This window comes from Psammomys obesus, unplaced genomic scaffold, assembly GCF_907164565.1.
Source record: "Psammomys obesus unplaced genomic scaffold, mPsaObe1.curated_primary_1811, whole genome shotgun sequence".
Classification (NCBI taxonomy): domain Eukaryota; kingdom Metazoa; phylum Chordata; class Mammalia; order Rodentia; family Muridae; genus Psammomys; species Psammomys obesus.
This window is the reverse complement of record NW_026596256.1, coordinates 1797285-1810503: the sequence shown is the minus strand read 5'-3', so window position 1 is coordinate 1810503 and position 13219 is coordinate 1797285. Positions and strand designations below refer to the sequence as shown.

At 37.0% G+C, this 13219-nt stretch overlaps 1 protein-coding gene across 1 annotated transcript in view; it reads right to left on the bottom strand.

Moving 5' to 3' along the window:
* Nucleotides 1-13219, bottom strand: part of Naa15 (N-alpha-acetyltransferase 15, NatA auxiliary subunit) — a 69016-nt gene that overhangs the window by 25856 nt on the left and 29941 nt on the right. Inside the window, exons 4-10 of the mRNA XM_055596788.1 lie at nucleotides 12923-13080; nucleotides 11767-11901; nucleotides 10678-10831; nucleotides 7360-7479; nucleotides 4314-4409; nucleotides 4093-4199; nucleotides 1121-1193 (exon numbers count right to left, since the gene is read on the bottom strand). Of these exons, the coding sequence (XP_055452763.1) occupies nucleotides 1121-1193; nucleotides 4093-4199; nucleotides 4314-4409; nucleotides 7360-7479; nucleotides 10678-10831; nucleotides 11767-11901; nucleotides 12923-13080 (843 nt within the window). The remainder of the gene's footprint in view (nucleotides 1-1120; nucleotides 1194-4092; nucleotides 4200-4313; nucleotides 4410-7359; nucleotides 7480-10677; nucleotides 10832-11766; nucleotides 11902-12922; nucleotides 13081-13219) is intronic.

Below are 13219 nucleotides of genomic sequence, written 5' to 3'. Positions count from 1 at the left end.
TATCTTTTTTCTTTTTAATGTAAACACTGAAATCATGTTGGGGTTCTTACACTTGCTAGCAAATACTTTACAGACTGAGCTAACTCTGTATCCATTAAAGTACAAATTTGAAAGGATAACAACAGCATCCTGCTTTGTATGTCGGGGTGGGGGGAGGTTCTAGAATACTTGAGATTGAACCCAATCGCCTGGTAGGAAAGACACACCAAGAAAATACTCTACCACTGAGCTGTATCAGAAACTCTCTCTTTTTTTGTTTTTTAAATATTAAGACAGTATCTCACCAAACTGCCCGGGTCTTCAACTTCTTACACTTCTCCTGCCTCAATCTTGTAGCTGGGATTACAAACCCAGGTATGAGGGTGAACTGCTGGTATGGCTATGTTTGAAGTGCCATACTTTTCTTTAGACATATTGACGTACTCATGAAATAGTGTAAAGTTTAAGAATAGAGGGAAATGGCTGGGCAGTGGTGGTGCACATCTTTAACCCCAGCACCCGGAGACAGAGGCAGGCAGATCTTTGTGAGTTCAAGGCCAGCCTGGTCTACAGACTGAACTCCATGACAGCTAGAGCTATTACACAGAGAAACACTATCTCAAAAAAAAAAAAAAAAAAAAAAAAACACCAAAAAGAACAGGGAAAGCCAAGCATGGTGGTGTACACCTTTAATCCCAGTGCTTGGGAGGCAGAGGCAGGCAGATCTCTGAATTTGAGGTCAACCTGGTCTTCAGAGTGAGTTGCAAGATAGCCAGGAGACACAGAGAAACCCTGTCTCAAAAAACAAACAAAAGAATAGAGGGGAGTGGCCACTACTTTGATGATGTTATGTTTGGACACGAATTTAAAATTACTACAGCTAACTGATGAGCAAATAGAGGAACATTATATTATGAAATCAAATTTTATGGATCCTTTAAATTTGCATAGCTTTCTTTACAATAAATTGATGTGATTCTCAATAAAACATTATCATAACATTATGTGGTAATTAATAAATATTAGAAAAAAATTAAATGCCCTATACTTGCTACTGAAATATAATGAATGAAGACTAACCTAAATGGTAATTTCAGGATTAAAAAAAAAAAAAAAAAAAAAAGAAAATGTGTATACTTACCATTTGGGTTAAATAGGCGACAGCTTTTTAGAGAGGTTTCATAACCAACTACTAGTTCTTCTACAATTGCCACCTAGAGTACAAACAACAAGCACATTTTAACAGAAAGGTATTTACAGCTCTTGTGCAAAACAAGTTTCTTGTACAATGAACTAAATAAACAGTCCAACACATTACCCTCTCCTTTTATGAATATTTTAATCTCTGGGCAAACCTAAAAGTTCTGTCTAGGGGTGGTGGGAGAATGGAGGATGGAGGGCAACCCACACCTTTAAGATCAGGGCTAGGGAGGCAGAGGCAGGTGAATCTTTGTGAGTTCAAGCCAGCCTGGTTTACAGATGAACCTCCAGAATAGCCAGGGCTACACAGAGAAGCTATCTCAGGGGGAAAAAAAAAATCTAAAAATACTCTTGAAGGTACAATTTCCCAGATAGAACATAAAGCATCAACAGAATCAGCAGCCAATGAATGTTGGACAGAAGCAAAGCTATGGTAACATACACCTAAATTCATTCTTATATCAAAACACACAAAGAATAGCCACGGTTAACATTTGTTCTTTATGATCAAGAATTAAATGCCATGGCCTAGAATAGTGGCATATGATTGAAACATCAGCACATAGGTGATAGAAGCAGAAGAATCAAGATTTGATTCAGCCAGGCAGTGGTGCTGCATGCCTTTAATCCCAGCACTTGGGAGACAGAGGCAGTGGGACCTCTGTGAGTTTTGAAGTCAACATGGTCTACAGAGTGAGATTCAGTACAGCCAAGACTATAAAGAGAAACAACCTCAAAAAAAGGGGGGGGGGGTCATTTGATAAAGGTCAGCCCCAGGTAAGTTACAACCCTGAAACCCGGCTATAGATAGATGGATGGGTAGGTGGGTGGATGGTTGAGTAGGGATGGATGGATGAATGGATGGATGGATCGGTAGGATTAAATGCTATGTGGAATACATGTTTTTTTCAGTGTCTGTTAAATGAACTCTTTGCATAATCCAGGAGAAACATCACTAACCCTGAAATCCAGCAAAGTGGAGTACCTAAGGTCCAGAAAAATACCTGTCTGTCCAGGTTGTACTTTCTCCTAAATTTTAACTAGACTTCTGGTTTCCTCAGAGGTATTGAGTACTTTTAATTCATTAATTTCCTAATTTTAGCAGAGTACAGGGCAGGTGTCTGTAGTCCTATATTCAAGTTTCTGAGGCAGGAGGATCAAATGAGCCCAGAAATTCTAGGCAGCTTGGGTAATAGTACAATACCTGCATCAAATCTAAAAACAAAATTTAAAAAACAGAATTTATTTATTTGACCGATTCATCCTTAACTACTTGGGTTACTACAGAAACTCTCTGGCCCACAAACACATTAATGCAGCTCCCCTTGTGAGTGGACTGTGAGCACAGGATGATCACAGCCGGTTATTCTAGTATACCTGTGCTTTCCTCCCAAGTCAGGCTACACACTTAAACCAAGATGCATTGTGACATCTCCAAACTGTTCAAATATGTCCATTTATTAACAAATGGAGTCTGGTAGTGGTGACAGGTGCCTTTAATCCCGGCACTCAGAAGGCAGAGGCAGGCAGATCTCTGAGTTCAAGGCCAGCCTCATCTACAGAGTGAGTTCCAGGACAGTCAGGGCTATGAAAGAAACCATGTCACAAGAAACCAAACAAATAAATGAAAGAACTATCATTATGCAGAATTTAACCCAATATTATGTAAATTTAGTAAGAGTAAAAAAAAGTAATTCTATAAGTTGGATACTATAAGAAAACTAGAATAAAATTTTGAAAATATAAGATTGTATGCTTAAGACTGTTTCATAAACATCAAATTCTCACTGTTCCAAAACTACATGTTATATGTAAGGGAAAAAGGAAAAACCAATAAAGCCCATACCTTGGGCCTGTAAGCAAAACACTGGTGATTAAATATACTTTATAAGTTATTCATGCAGCCTACAGATTGGGAAAGAATCTTCACCAATCCTATATTTGAGAGAGGGCTAATATCCAGAGTAAATAAAGAACTCAAGAAGTTAAAAAGCAACAAATCAAGTAATCCAATTAAAAAATGGGGTACAGAACTAAACAGAATTCTCAATAGAGGAATATCAAATGGCAGAGAAACACTTAAAGAAAGGGAGTGTCTCTGACATGAACTGATTGGCCTGCCCTTTGATCACCTCCCCCAGAGGAGGGAGCAGCCTTACCAGGCCACAGAGGAAGACAATGTAGCCACTCCTGAAAAGACCTGATAGACTAGGTCAGAGAGAAGGGGAGGAGGACCTCCCTTTTCAGTGGACTGGGAGAGGGACATGGGTGGGGAAGAGGAAGGGTGGGATTGAGAGGGGAGGAGGGAGGGAGGTATGGGGGGATACAAAGGGAATAAATTGTAATTAATAAAAATAAAAATAATTAAATTTAAAATAGAAAAAAAAATAAGTTATTCATGCTTAATGTCTTCTACCTAGTTCTTTTCAATGTCTTTCATATTTTTAACCCATTGTTAAAAACAATGACATTGTTCTTTCAAGAAAGCAATCAACATAAATATTAAAATATCTGCTTAAAAAGCACCCAAAATGTCGTAACACATATAGGAGGCAGAAACAAGGCTGAGTTAGGGGGGAAAAAATTCTGACTTCTTTTTACTGAATAAAAATAGAGAAGGGATTAGAAAGTTAAAATTTAGTTTCAAGGGAAAAAAATATCAATTCTGACTTCGGACAATGAAAAGCAACTGGAAAAAAGTTGGTATGAACTGAAGTTAAGGATAAAAAACAAATACTGAAGTTACTTATACACCAAAGAGCAAATGGACTACAAAGAACAAAGGCTATGGAAACATTAACACTGCAAGCCAGGTGTCTAACAGCAGGTTCACACAACAGGCAGTACTGGGCCAGATAACAGAGAGCCAGCCAGGCAGACTCTGAGCAGAGAGGATGTTATGGTTGGCTTTACCTTCTCTTTATCTCTGTATAAAGACCTCAAGGTATTGAAGACAGGTGGACAACCCTTGCTGAAATTCATCCTTAGGAACCTATCCAAACACTCCTTAAACTTCTCTCCTGGAAGAAAAAGATTCTGTTGAAATGCTTAACCATGCATATATTAGCGTTCATATACATATTCATACTTTAAATTACAACAGCATTTCTTTCTTTTACAGTTACTCTACTTACCAGATAAAAAGTTTAATGGCAGCCGTCTTGGCACAAGTCCTCTGGGGTATTTAGTCCAGGCCTCCTCATATATTTTTAGCCGTTCTAACATATTAGCTGTAGGAAAAAAAAGAAAGAAAAAAATTTATATGGAATTATAAACTGCATAGATTTCTATCCAATTACAAGTTTTTCTAAATTAAAATTATAATTAGCTGGGTGTGATGGCACACACTTTTGATGTGTCAGAGGCAGGGGGATCTCTGTGAGTTAGAAGCCAGCATGGTCTACACAGCAAATTTCAAGCCAACCAAAGCTACAAAATAAGACTGTGTCTCAAACAAAAAAGTGAGAGGAGGCAAGTTATACAGAAAAAGTATGTGTAACCTTATGAATTAAATATCAGCAATCATTTTAAAGTATTTTCAACTATTTTCATATTTTAAACACCCATAGCCATACAAAGTAAATAATTTTTTTTTTAGCCTACTCTAGGTTAGGCAGGCTTTCAAAACTTCAGGACTGCTCTGTAAAAACCCAAGTTACTGTTGATTGCTTCTGTTCTGAGCGTCTCCGTTTTAATTCTTGATTTATTTGGAACCTTTGGATCTATCACTTATTTCTATGTCTCCATATTTTATAAGTTTTCTTTTACTCTCAGCACAAAGACATTCCTCATTCCTCAGTTTAATCTTCCATTTACCTATATGTATATAAATACTAAAAAGTTTTAAAAATAATGCACCACTTAAAAAGATTTACTTTTTTCATTTCTCAGTAGGAGTTTTCATTTCTCAGTAGAAGCAGATTTTTCATTTCCCAGATTTCTAAATAATATTTTCTTTTTTAAAAGGTAATTTTCAAACTTTTATGTACACGGTGTTTTCCTGCATGTATGTCTGTGTGAGGATGTCAGATCTTGGGAGTAATAGACAGTTGTAAGCTGCCATGTAGGTCTAGGAATTGAACCTTGGTCCCTCTGAAAGAGTATTCAATGTTCTTAACCACTGAGCCATCTCTCCAGCCCCTAATATTTTCTCATAACTATGTTTCATGGTTATAGTTCCCTCTATCTTAGATTCCTCATTATCTAACATGGAATGGTGGTGTTTCTTTGAAAGAATCTATGTCACAAAGCAATTACCAGCAAGGTTTCTCTTGTATTTATCAACAGTATCAGGATGGCCCACTGTACCAGCCTTAAGAGGAACTGAATCAAACCAGACTGTAAGGGTAAAGTCTTCTGAAATATTTTTTGTTATTGTTTTTGGTGTGTGTCATATCTCTCTTCCCTTTCCCTTCCCTCCCCTTAACCTGTGCCCCAAGGTTTCACATTTTAGCCCTGGCTGTCCTGGAAGTCACTTTGTAGAGTTCCAGTAAGCTGACCTCCAACTCAAGCGATCCATCCACCTCTGCCTCTCCAGTGTTAGGATTAAAGGTGTGTGCCATAACCCCCAGCAGATGTTTTATTTTTGGTTATCATTTCTAAGCTTAGTATTTGGAACAACTGATTCCCAATTACCTGTACCCAACAGTACATGTTGAGTCTTCTCACCTGCATTTCAGATGCTTCTATACCTTTCCTTCTTTTTAGTGACTTTACCTTTTTCCTTCCCTGTGTGTCGGCTTCTATTTCAGTGTAGGTTATACAAAGGTATTGGTGATGTAGAGATTTCTCTTGCAAATTTTTGACAGCATTTATGGGAGCGAGTTAAGAGTTAAGTGTTAACACCTCTCACAAAACCATGTTGATTATTCAGTGTGCTGACATTCTTATACCTGTAGGAGTTGCCCTGATAGCCACAAATGACCAGACGTTGTGCTTGTTTCTTCCCTCAGAGAGACGGATCCAATACCGTAAAAAAGTTGCACTTCCCTTTCATGATTTCAAAGCTACTATGCATTTGTCATTTCTTTCAGGAGCTATTTCTAGCCGAGTATGATGGTGAATGCCTTTATTATCAGTACTCTCAATGTAGAGGCAGGCATATCTCTGAATTTTTTAAAAAAAGAAGTTATTTCAAATCATTTCTTTTCTGTTTTGTGAAGATAAGATCTAACCTTGTCACACTTCTGGCTTAGAACTATGTAGACCACGCTGTCCTCAAACTCAGAGATCTGTCTGCCTCTACCTCCCAAATACTAGATTAAAGGTTTGTCATCATCCTGGCATGTCCCCACCCCCAATTTTTAAGTTAAAAATCTAATGGGGAAAATGGAGAGCACTGGATGCTCTTCCAGAAGACCTGCACTTGATTTGGAGCAAAGCGCACACTGTTTATAGTCCCACTCCAAGACTGCCTGATGCCTTCTTCTGGCCATCATGATTATCAGGCACATTAAAAGTGGTGCACCCTCACACACAAAACATGCAGGCCAAACATCCACACACAGAAAAATGTGCATTTATTACATTTACTTATTTGAGTGTGGTGTGATGAGAGGGCATGCGCACACATACATTTGCATTCCACCATACACATCTGAGGTCAGGAGTCAAGAGTAAAGTCTGTGCTTCCACTAAGTGGGTAGCAGGTATCAAGTTCAGGTCATTAGGCTTGGTGGTAAGTATCTTTACCCACTGAGCCATCTCACTGGCCTTTTCCAATCTCATCTTGTAAAAGTAGATCACGGAATAGTCTCAATCCTCTTTGATTAACAAGTACACTTTACATTTAAATACTGGATCTATTGCTGTTGTTTTGTTTTTATTTTTGGGTATCAGTACATAAAAGCTGGACTTGAACCAACAATGTAGCCCAGGCTGGCTTCAAACTCAAGCTTCTCCTACTTCATCTTCTCTATAAGTATAGAGGTTATAGTTGTGAACTAACAAAGCTTAACATGCCAGCCTTTGGACCAATTCCTGTTTGTTTGGTTTTCATAAGACGTGGTCTTACTATGTAGCCCTGGCTGACCTGGAATTCATCTCCCAGGTGCTAATTAAAGCAGCCTGGCTTGAGATCCTATACAGCCTTAACCACTACTTTTCCAGTTATATTTTACAAGGAGTAAATAAAAAAACACAAATTAAGAAAACAAAACAGTAAGTATTAAACAACACTACCTGGCTTCAGTGCTTTTTCTAAGCCTTTGTAATAGGCCCAATTTTCAGGATTCCTCTCTTGTAATCCTCTATAAACATCAGCAGCATCTTCCAAACGACACAACTGCAACAGAAGTTCCCCTATTTAACAAAAAGAAAGTAATTAATGTATCTGAGAAAAAATTTTCCCTCAAAAATTATCTTCAAAGTCTCATTTTGAATAAATGTTTGACAGTGGCTGGTGTTTTCTTGAGTTCTCAACTTCCCCATCATGGTATTTCACTGTCTCCTTTATTCAAGCTGACATTAATTTTAAAAGCAATCATCTTCAAAGCCTCAATTTATTCAGAAATCTGACCAACTCTGGGCAATGTTCCCATATTCATTGCACACACTGTCACCTACTCCTTAGTTATTCCTGATATCATTATTATCATAAATTTCAGCATCTAATTTAATGACCTACTAAATAGCCTAACTGGATTATCACTGTAATATCAACTATAAAATAATTCCATGAGAGCAGCCCACAACCTGGCCACATTCAAAACCATCTAGTTATAGTAGATACCCGAAGCTCACCTTAGCCTAATCAGGAAGCCCCAAGTCAGTGAAACACCCTGTCTCAAAAAAAAAACAAGGCAGACAGCGACTGAGGTTGACTTACACTAGAGGGTTCCATGTTAATATGCACATGTACATGTATGTACATAACATGCACACATGCACATACAAGCACCTACTCTTTACTTTTTTACCTCTCACAACAACCAAATAAGCAAACTGCTTTAAGTTTTCTTTTTTGTCTCCCTAATTCAACCTCAATTGAAAAAAGGAAAAAAAGGTCCTTTTCTATGTACTATCAATTCTGCTTGCCTCTCCTGATTGCATAATTAATCATATACCTGAATGACTATCAATTTCACCTTTTAAAATTAGTCTCAAATTTAAGACTTTTCGGACACTCTATCAATTGCAAGGCCTGGACTACTCCAAACATGTTCACCAGAACATTTTTCTCATGGAAGGAATTAAGCCAGATGAAATAACATAAACTGTGATTTCACTAGAAATTGTTAAGTTCCAAAGTCACAAAAGCTTGAAACAATACTTAAGATTTCCTTCCCCCAACTCCTTCCCAGATAGAATTCTTCTGAGTAACAACCCTGGCTGTCCTGCACTCGCTTTGTAAACCAGGCTGGCCTCAAACTCACAGATTAACCTGCCTCTACCTTCCTGAGTACTGGGATTACAGGCATGCACCAACTCTGCCTAATTTCCACATTCTTGACTAGCTTCCATTCAAAGGTTTTTGGTTTTTATTCTTGTTTTGTTTTGTTTCAAGATAGGGTTTCTCTGTATAGCCCTGGCTGTCCTGGAACTCAACTCTGTAGATCAGGCTGGCCTCGAACTCTGTAATCCCCCTACCTCTGCCTCCAAAGTGCTGGGATTAAAGGTACGTGCCACCACTACCACCCAACTGATTTTATTTTTAAAAATGATTCTATCCTTGTAACCTGTGCTTGTATTAGGTAACTGAAAATAAATATTTACTAAAGATTTGTGTGCTGTAATGTGATAACCAATTAAATCCTTAGAATTAGGCTGAGCAGTGGCAGCGCACACCTTTATTCCCAGCCTGGTCTATGGTGCGAGTTCATTTTCAGTATTTTAAAGCAGATTAACTTAAGCAAACTTGTCAAGGGTATTTGAGTATTATAAAAATTAGACTTTGAACCCCAACTTGTGGTTGGGTTCGGAACCAAGGTACACTTGACAATATATTTAAAGACATTATTATGCTTGCTCTTCTAATGAGACAAACCACTGAAAACTGTAAAACAGTCTACAATGCACAAGAGATATGTAGTCTTAATAAACCAGGCCAAAGCAGCAACAGACGACCTGGGTTCAAATCAATCCATCAATCAATCAGTCAAGTCAGTCAACTAATAAATATGAACTATTACGCTCTTTTTTCCCTCAGCCTAGAACAAATGGCAGCAGTTGGAGACATTTATTTAAATAGGACCTACCTTTCCTATCACAAAAGATTCCAAATCTTGTTCCTTTCCACCTAGAATTTATGGTCTTTCTCAAAGAAATCCAGATAAACCACAGAAATCTATCACTGCAAGTCATGTGCGCACATGTCTTTAATCCCAGCGCTTAGGAGGCAGAGGCAGGCAGAGCTCTGTGAGTTCAAGGGCAGCCTGGTCGATAGAGTTAGTCCAGGATAGCCAAGGTTACACATAGAAAGCCTGACTCAAGAAAAAAAAAAAAAATAGAGCGAGAAAGAGAGAAAGCTTTCTCTTTTGGTTTGTTTTTGTTGTTTGTTGTGGGTTTTCTTTTTCTTTATTGTGTTTTTTCCTTAGAGACAGGATCTTGCTCTAGAATCCTGACTCTGGCTTAGTCCTTTTAGTGAAGGACTGTAGGAGTGCATCACTACATCTAGCTTTCTCTATGTGTTTATATGTTTTAGTAAGAACTAATTTATGAGTATATATTACTTGTAATAAAATCTGGCACACAATAGTTACACTGTAATTTTTTGAACAAGTTAGCTCTAAGACAGTAAATCTTGTTTTATAAAATTGCAATTGTCTCCTGTGTTTTGATCAAGACCGTAGTGATTTCTTCTTTCCCTGTTTTGCAGTACTAGGAATTTGAACTCAAGCCTCACAATGCTATACTTAGTGCTCTACAAAGAGCCCTACCCCTCGCCAGTATTTTCAGTACAAAGGTGCTTGACAGAGTGGATGCTTACACTGGATGTTAGCCTAACCCTGGAGTAAGTATTCTCAGTTACTACCAGCTGAAGAATAAGGACCACTGAACCCAGGGGGTTGAGATCAGCCAAAGGGTCACAGCATATCCCCCTTTTAAAGTAAACAACGGGGGCTGGAGAGATGGCTCAGGTTAAGAGCACAGGCTGCCCTTCCAAAGGTCCTGAGTTCAACTCCCAGCAACAACATGGTGGCTCACAAACATCTATAATGATATCTGGTGCCCTCTTTTGGTGTGCAGTTGTACATACAGGCAGAACACTGCATATATAATAAATAACTCTTTCAAAAAATAAACAATGAAAATTTTAAAACAAAAATGCTTTACACCCAAGGCATTTTACTAAATAATTTTTTGTGACTTTCCCCCCTTTATCGACAATGTCCATTTTTTAATGGATATTTTCTCAAATCAAATTACTCAAAAATACATGAATAACACACATTTTCCCAAGCTGAATTATATGTGACTGTCAGCAGCAACTATGAAATGTAAGCCTGTTCCTGGCTACTATTAAATATATAATATAGATATAGAAATATATTTAAATACCTTTGGTTTCTTCTACAGCAAGTTTATCACAAATCTGCTTTTCATAGGTACAAAGATGTTCCAAGGCTTCTCTATAGAGTCCTGCTTCCCGAAGAACTTGATTCTGATATAAAAGGAGTTCACTATATTCATAATCCACTTTATCAGGAGATGTCTGCATGTAGACACAAGGAATACTAACAATAAGAATCTTAGCCATAGAAAATTTTTTACAAACTCCCAAACAAAAAGAAAATACTGGCTGATAGCAATTCTTTTAAAATTCCTAAATATTTGTTTATGGAATGTTAAATAACAGCAGTATCAGCAATAAATAAATGGAAAAAGGGAAACTGCTATTAACAGAATGCAAATCTAGAAATCTAGAAAAATGGTAGATTCAGAGAATCCAACTTAACAGATGTCATTTTAACAGTAGAGCCAGGCAGTGAATGCTAAAGGTAGTCAAAATCTGATGACAGATGAGCTGTTTTGTCTTAAGTTGTTCATAAATAAAGAGTATATCAATAAGTTTATAGTTGCAAATACCATCCAACACAGTAATAAAATGGATTGATGCAGCTGATCTGCTAAACTGAGAAGTAGTCATAATAGTCCGTGGTTTTCTGTGAAAAGTGCAGCTTTCACTAACAATGAGGAGAGACAAACAAATCCAAACTCCGGAGCATTCTAAAACCTTTACTGTATGCTCAGCAAAATAATTACTAAAGAAAATATAAACTTTTTAGAACTGGCCAAGATAGAGACTCCAGAGAAATGATTACTGCATGATAGGTATACCTGAAAGCCAGACAATGGAACTGGAAAAAAAAAACTGTTATAAAGAAAAAAAAAAAGAAAAAGAAAAAAAAACCCTCAATTTTTACTATGTACTATAGCTTAGAAATAGTCTTATTTTTATAATCCGTGATAACATTTATAGAAATAACAACTAGAGTAATTCTTAGGAGCACTGTGAAGTATGTAAAAGAGCATGCCTGTAATCATTTAAGTAAGAAAATATAAGCACATAGATTTTTAAAGTACATATATAAACTTCTTTCTTCAGTTATGCTTAGAATCAAACACAATAAACTGGCTTGTTATTACCTGCTGTGTTTTCCTAAATTCTTCTAAAATTTTTGCTGCCATTTCATAGTCTTCTAATAAATGGTAAGCAATAGCATAACCAATCCATGATGCTCTCTGTGCAGGTCGAAGCTGAAGCAATTGGTACCTTGTTTCCTTCATGGGGTGGGGTGGGGGAAACACAAGACTTAGTCTTAGGTTCATGGTTAAAACAAATGGGGTCCTTTACTGACTAGCACACAAACAGGCCCTGGGTTCAGTCCTCAGGGCCCTAAGAAAACAGAAGAGCATATTAATTTGTTTCAGTTATTCATGCTATAACACAATGCTGGTAACTATTTTAGAAAATTTTCAACATCAAATATTATATAGCTGTATAGGGGCAAAGAAATATTTTGAAGCCTCCAATGCGAATGTTATATTTTTTAGGGTTGATACTAGATATCCTTCTTTATTTCCTTATCTCCTCAGCAAAGGTAGCAAATAAAATTCTTTAGAAAGTACACCCCAAACATTTAATTAAGGTATGTAAAGAAAACTGTTTGACAGGTACTACCATGAAAAAATAGATTATAGATGAAATACTAAGCCTAAGACTGATTTGCAGGTTAAACAGAGGCTACTAAACTGTATATATAAAATTATAATTAATTCATATTATCAATTATATTCATTAAATAGCAACAAATATAAAGAGACAAAGGAAAAAAATTTAAATTTACTTTACCAAAAATGACAAAAGACTACATAGTTACTCTACTGGCATATTATTAATTTTTAATAAAATTATTAAAAAAAATTAACAATCCTACAGAGTATGCCAACTCTATCCCTCAACAAAATGATTTGTTTCTTTAGGATCTAACTGTTCCAGGTCAGGTACAGTGGCATACACCTGTAATCCCAGCACTCTGGGAGATAAAGGCAGTCAGATCTCTGTGAGTTCAAGGTCAGCCTGGTCACAAAGTGAGTCCAGGACAACCAAGGCTACACAGAGAAAGCCTGTCTCAAAACACAAAACAAAACAAAGAGATCTGATGTACCAATCACAGTGAAATCACTAAGGAGACAGATAAATTTCTTTCAAAAAAAAAATAGAAATTTTTTATCAGAATATATACAAAGTTCTAAGTATCAAGACTTTTCTTTTATGATAAAATAAAAAAATGTTACTTACCCTATAACCCTCAAGATCTCGCATTTGAATCTGTAGTAAGGAAAGATCTCTTAAGATCTGAAGATTGTCCTTATCCCATTTCAATGCATTTCGGTAGCACTTAATGGCTTCATCATACTTCTTGTCTGACCTCTGAAGAAGGCCATAAACATGCCAACCTGAAAAAACTTAGTTAAGGCTATAACCTGTATGTCAAGAAGTACTTTCCCCAGCCAGGTGTGGTAGCACATACCTTTAATTCCAGCACTCTGAAAGCAGTGACAGACAGACAAACTTCTTAAGAGTTTTAGGTCTGTC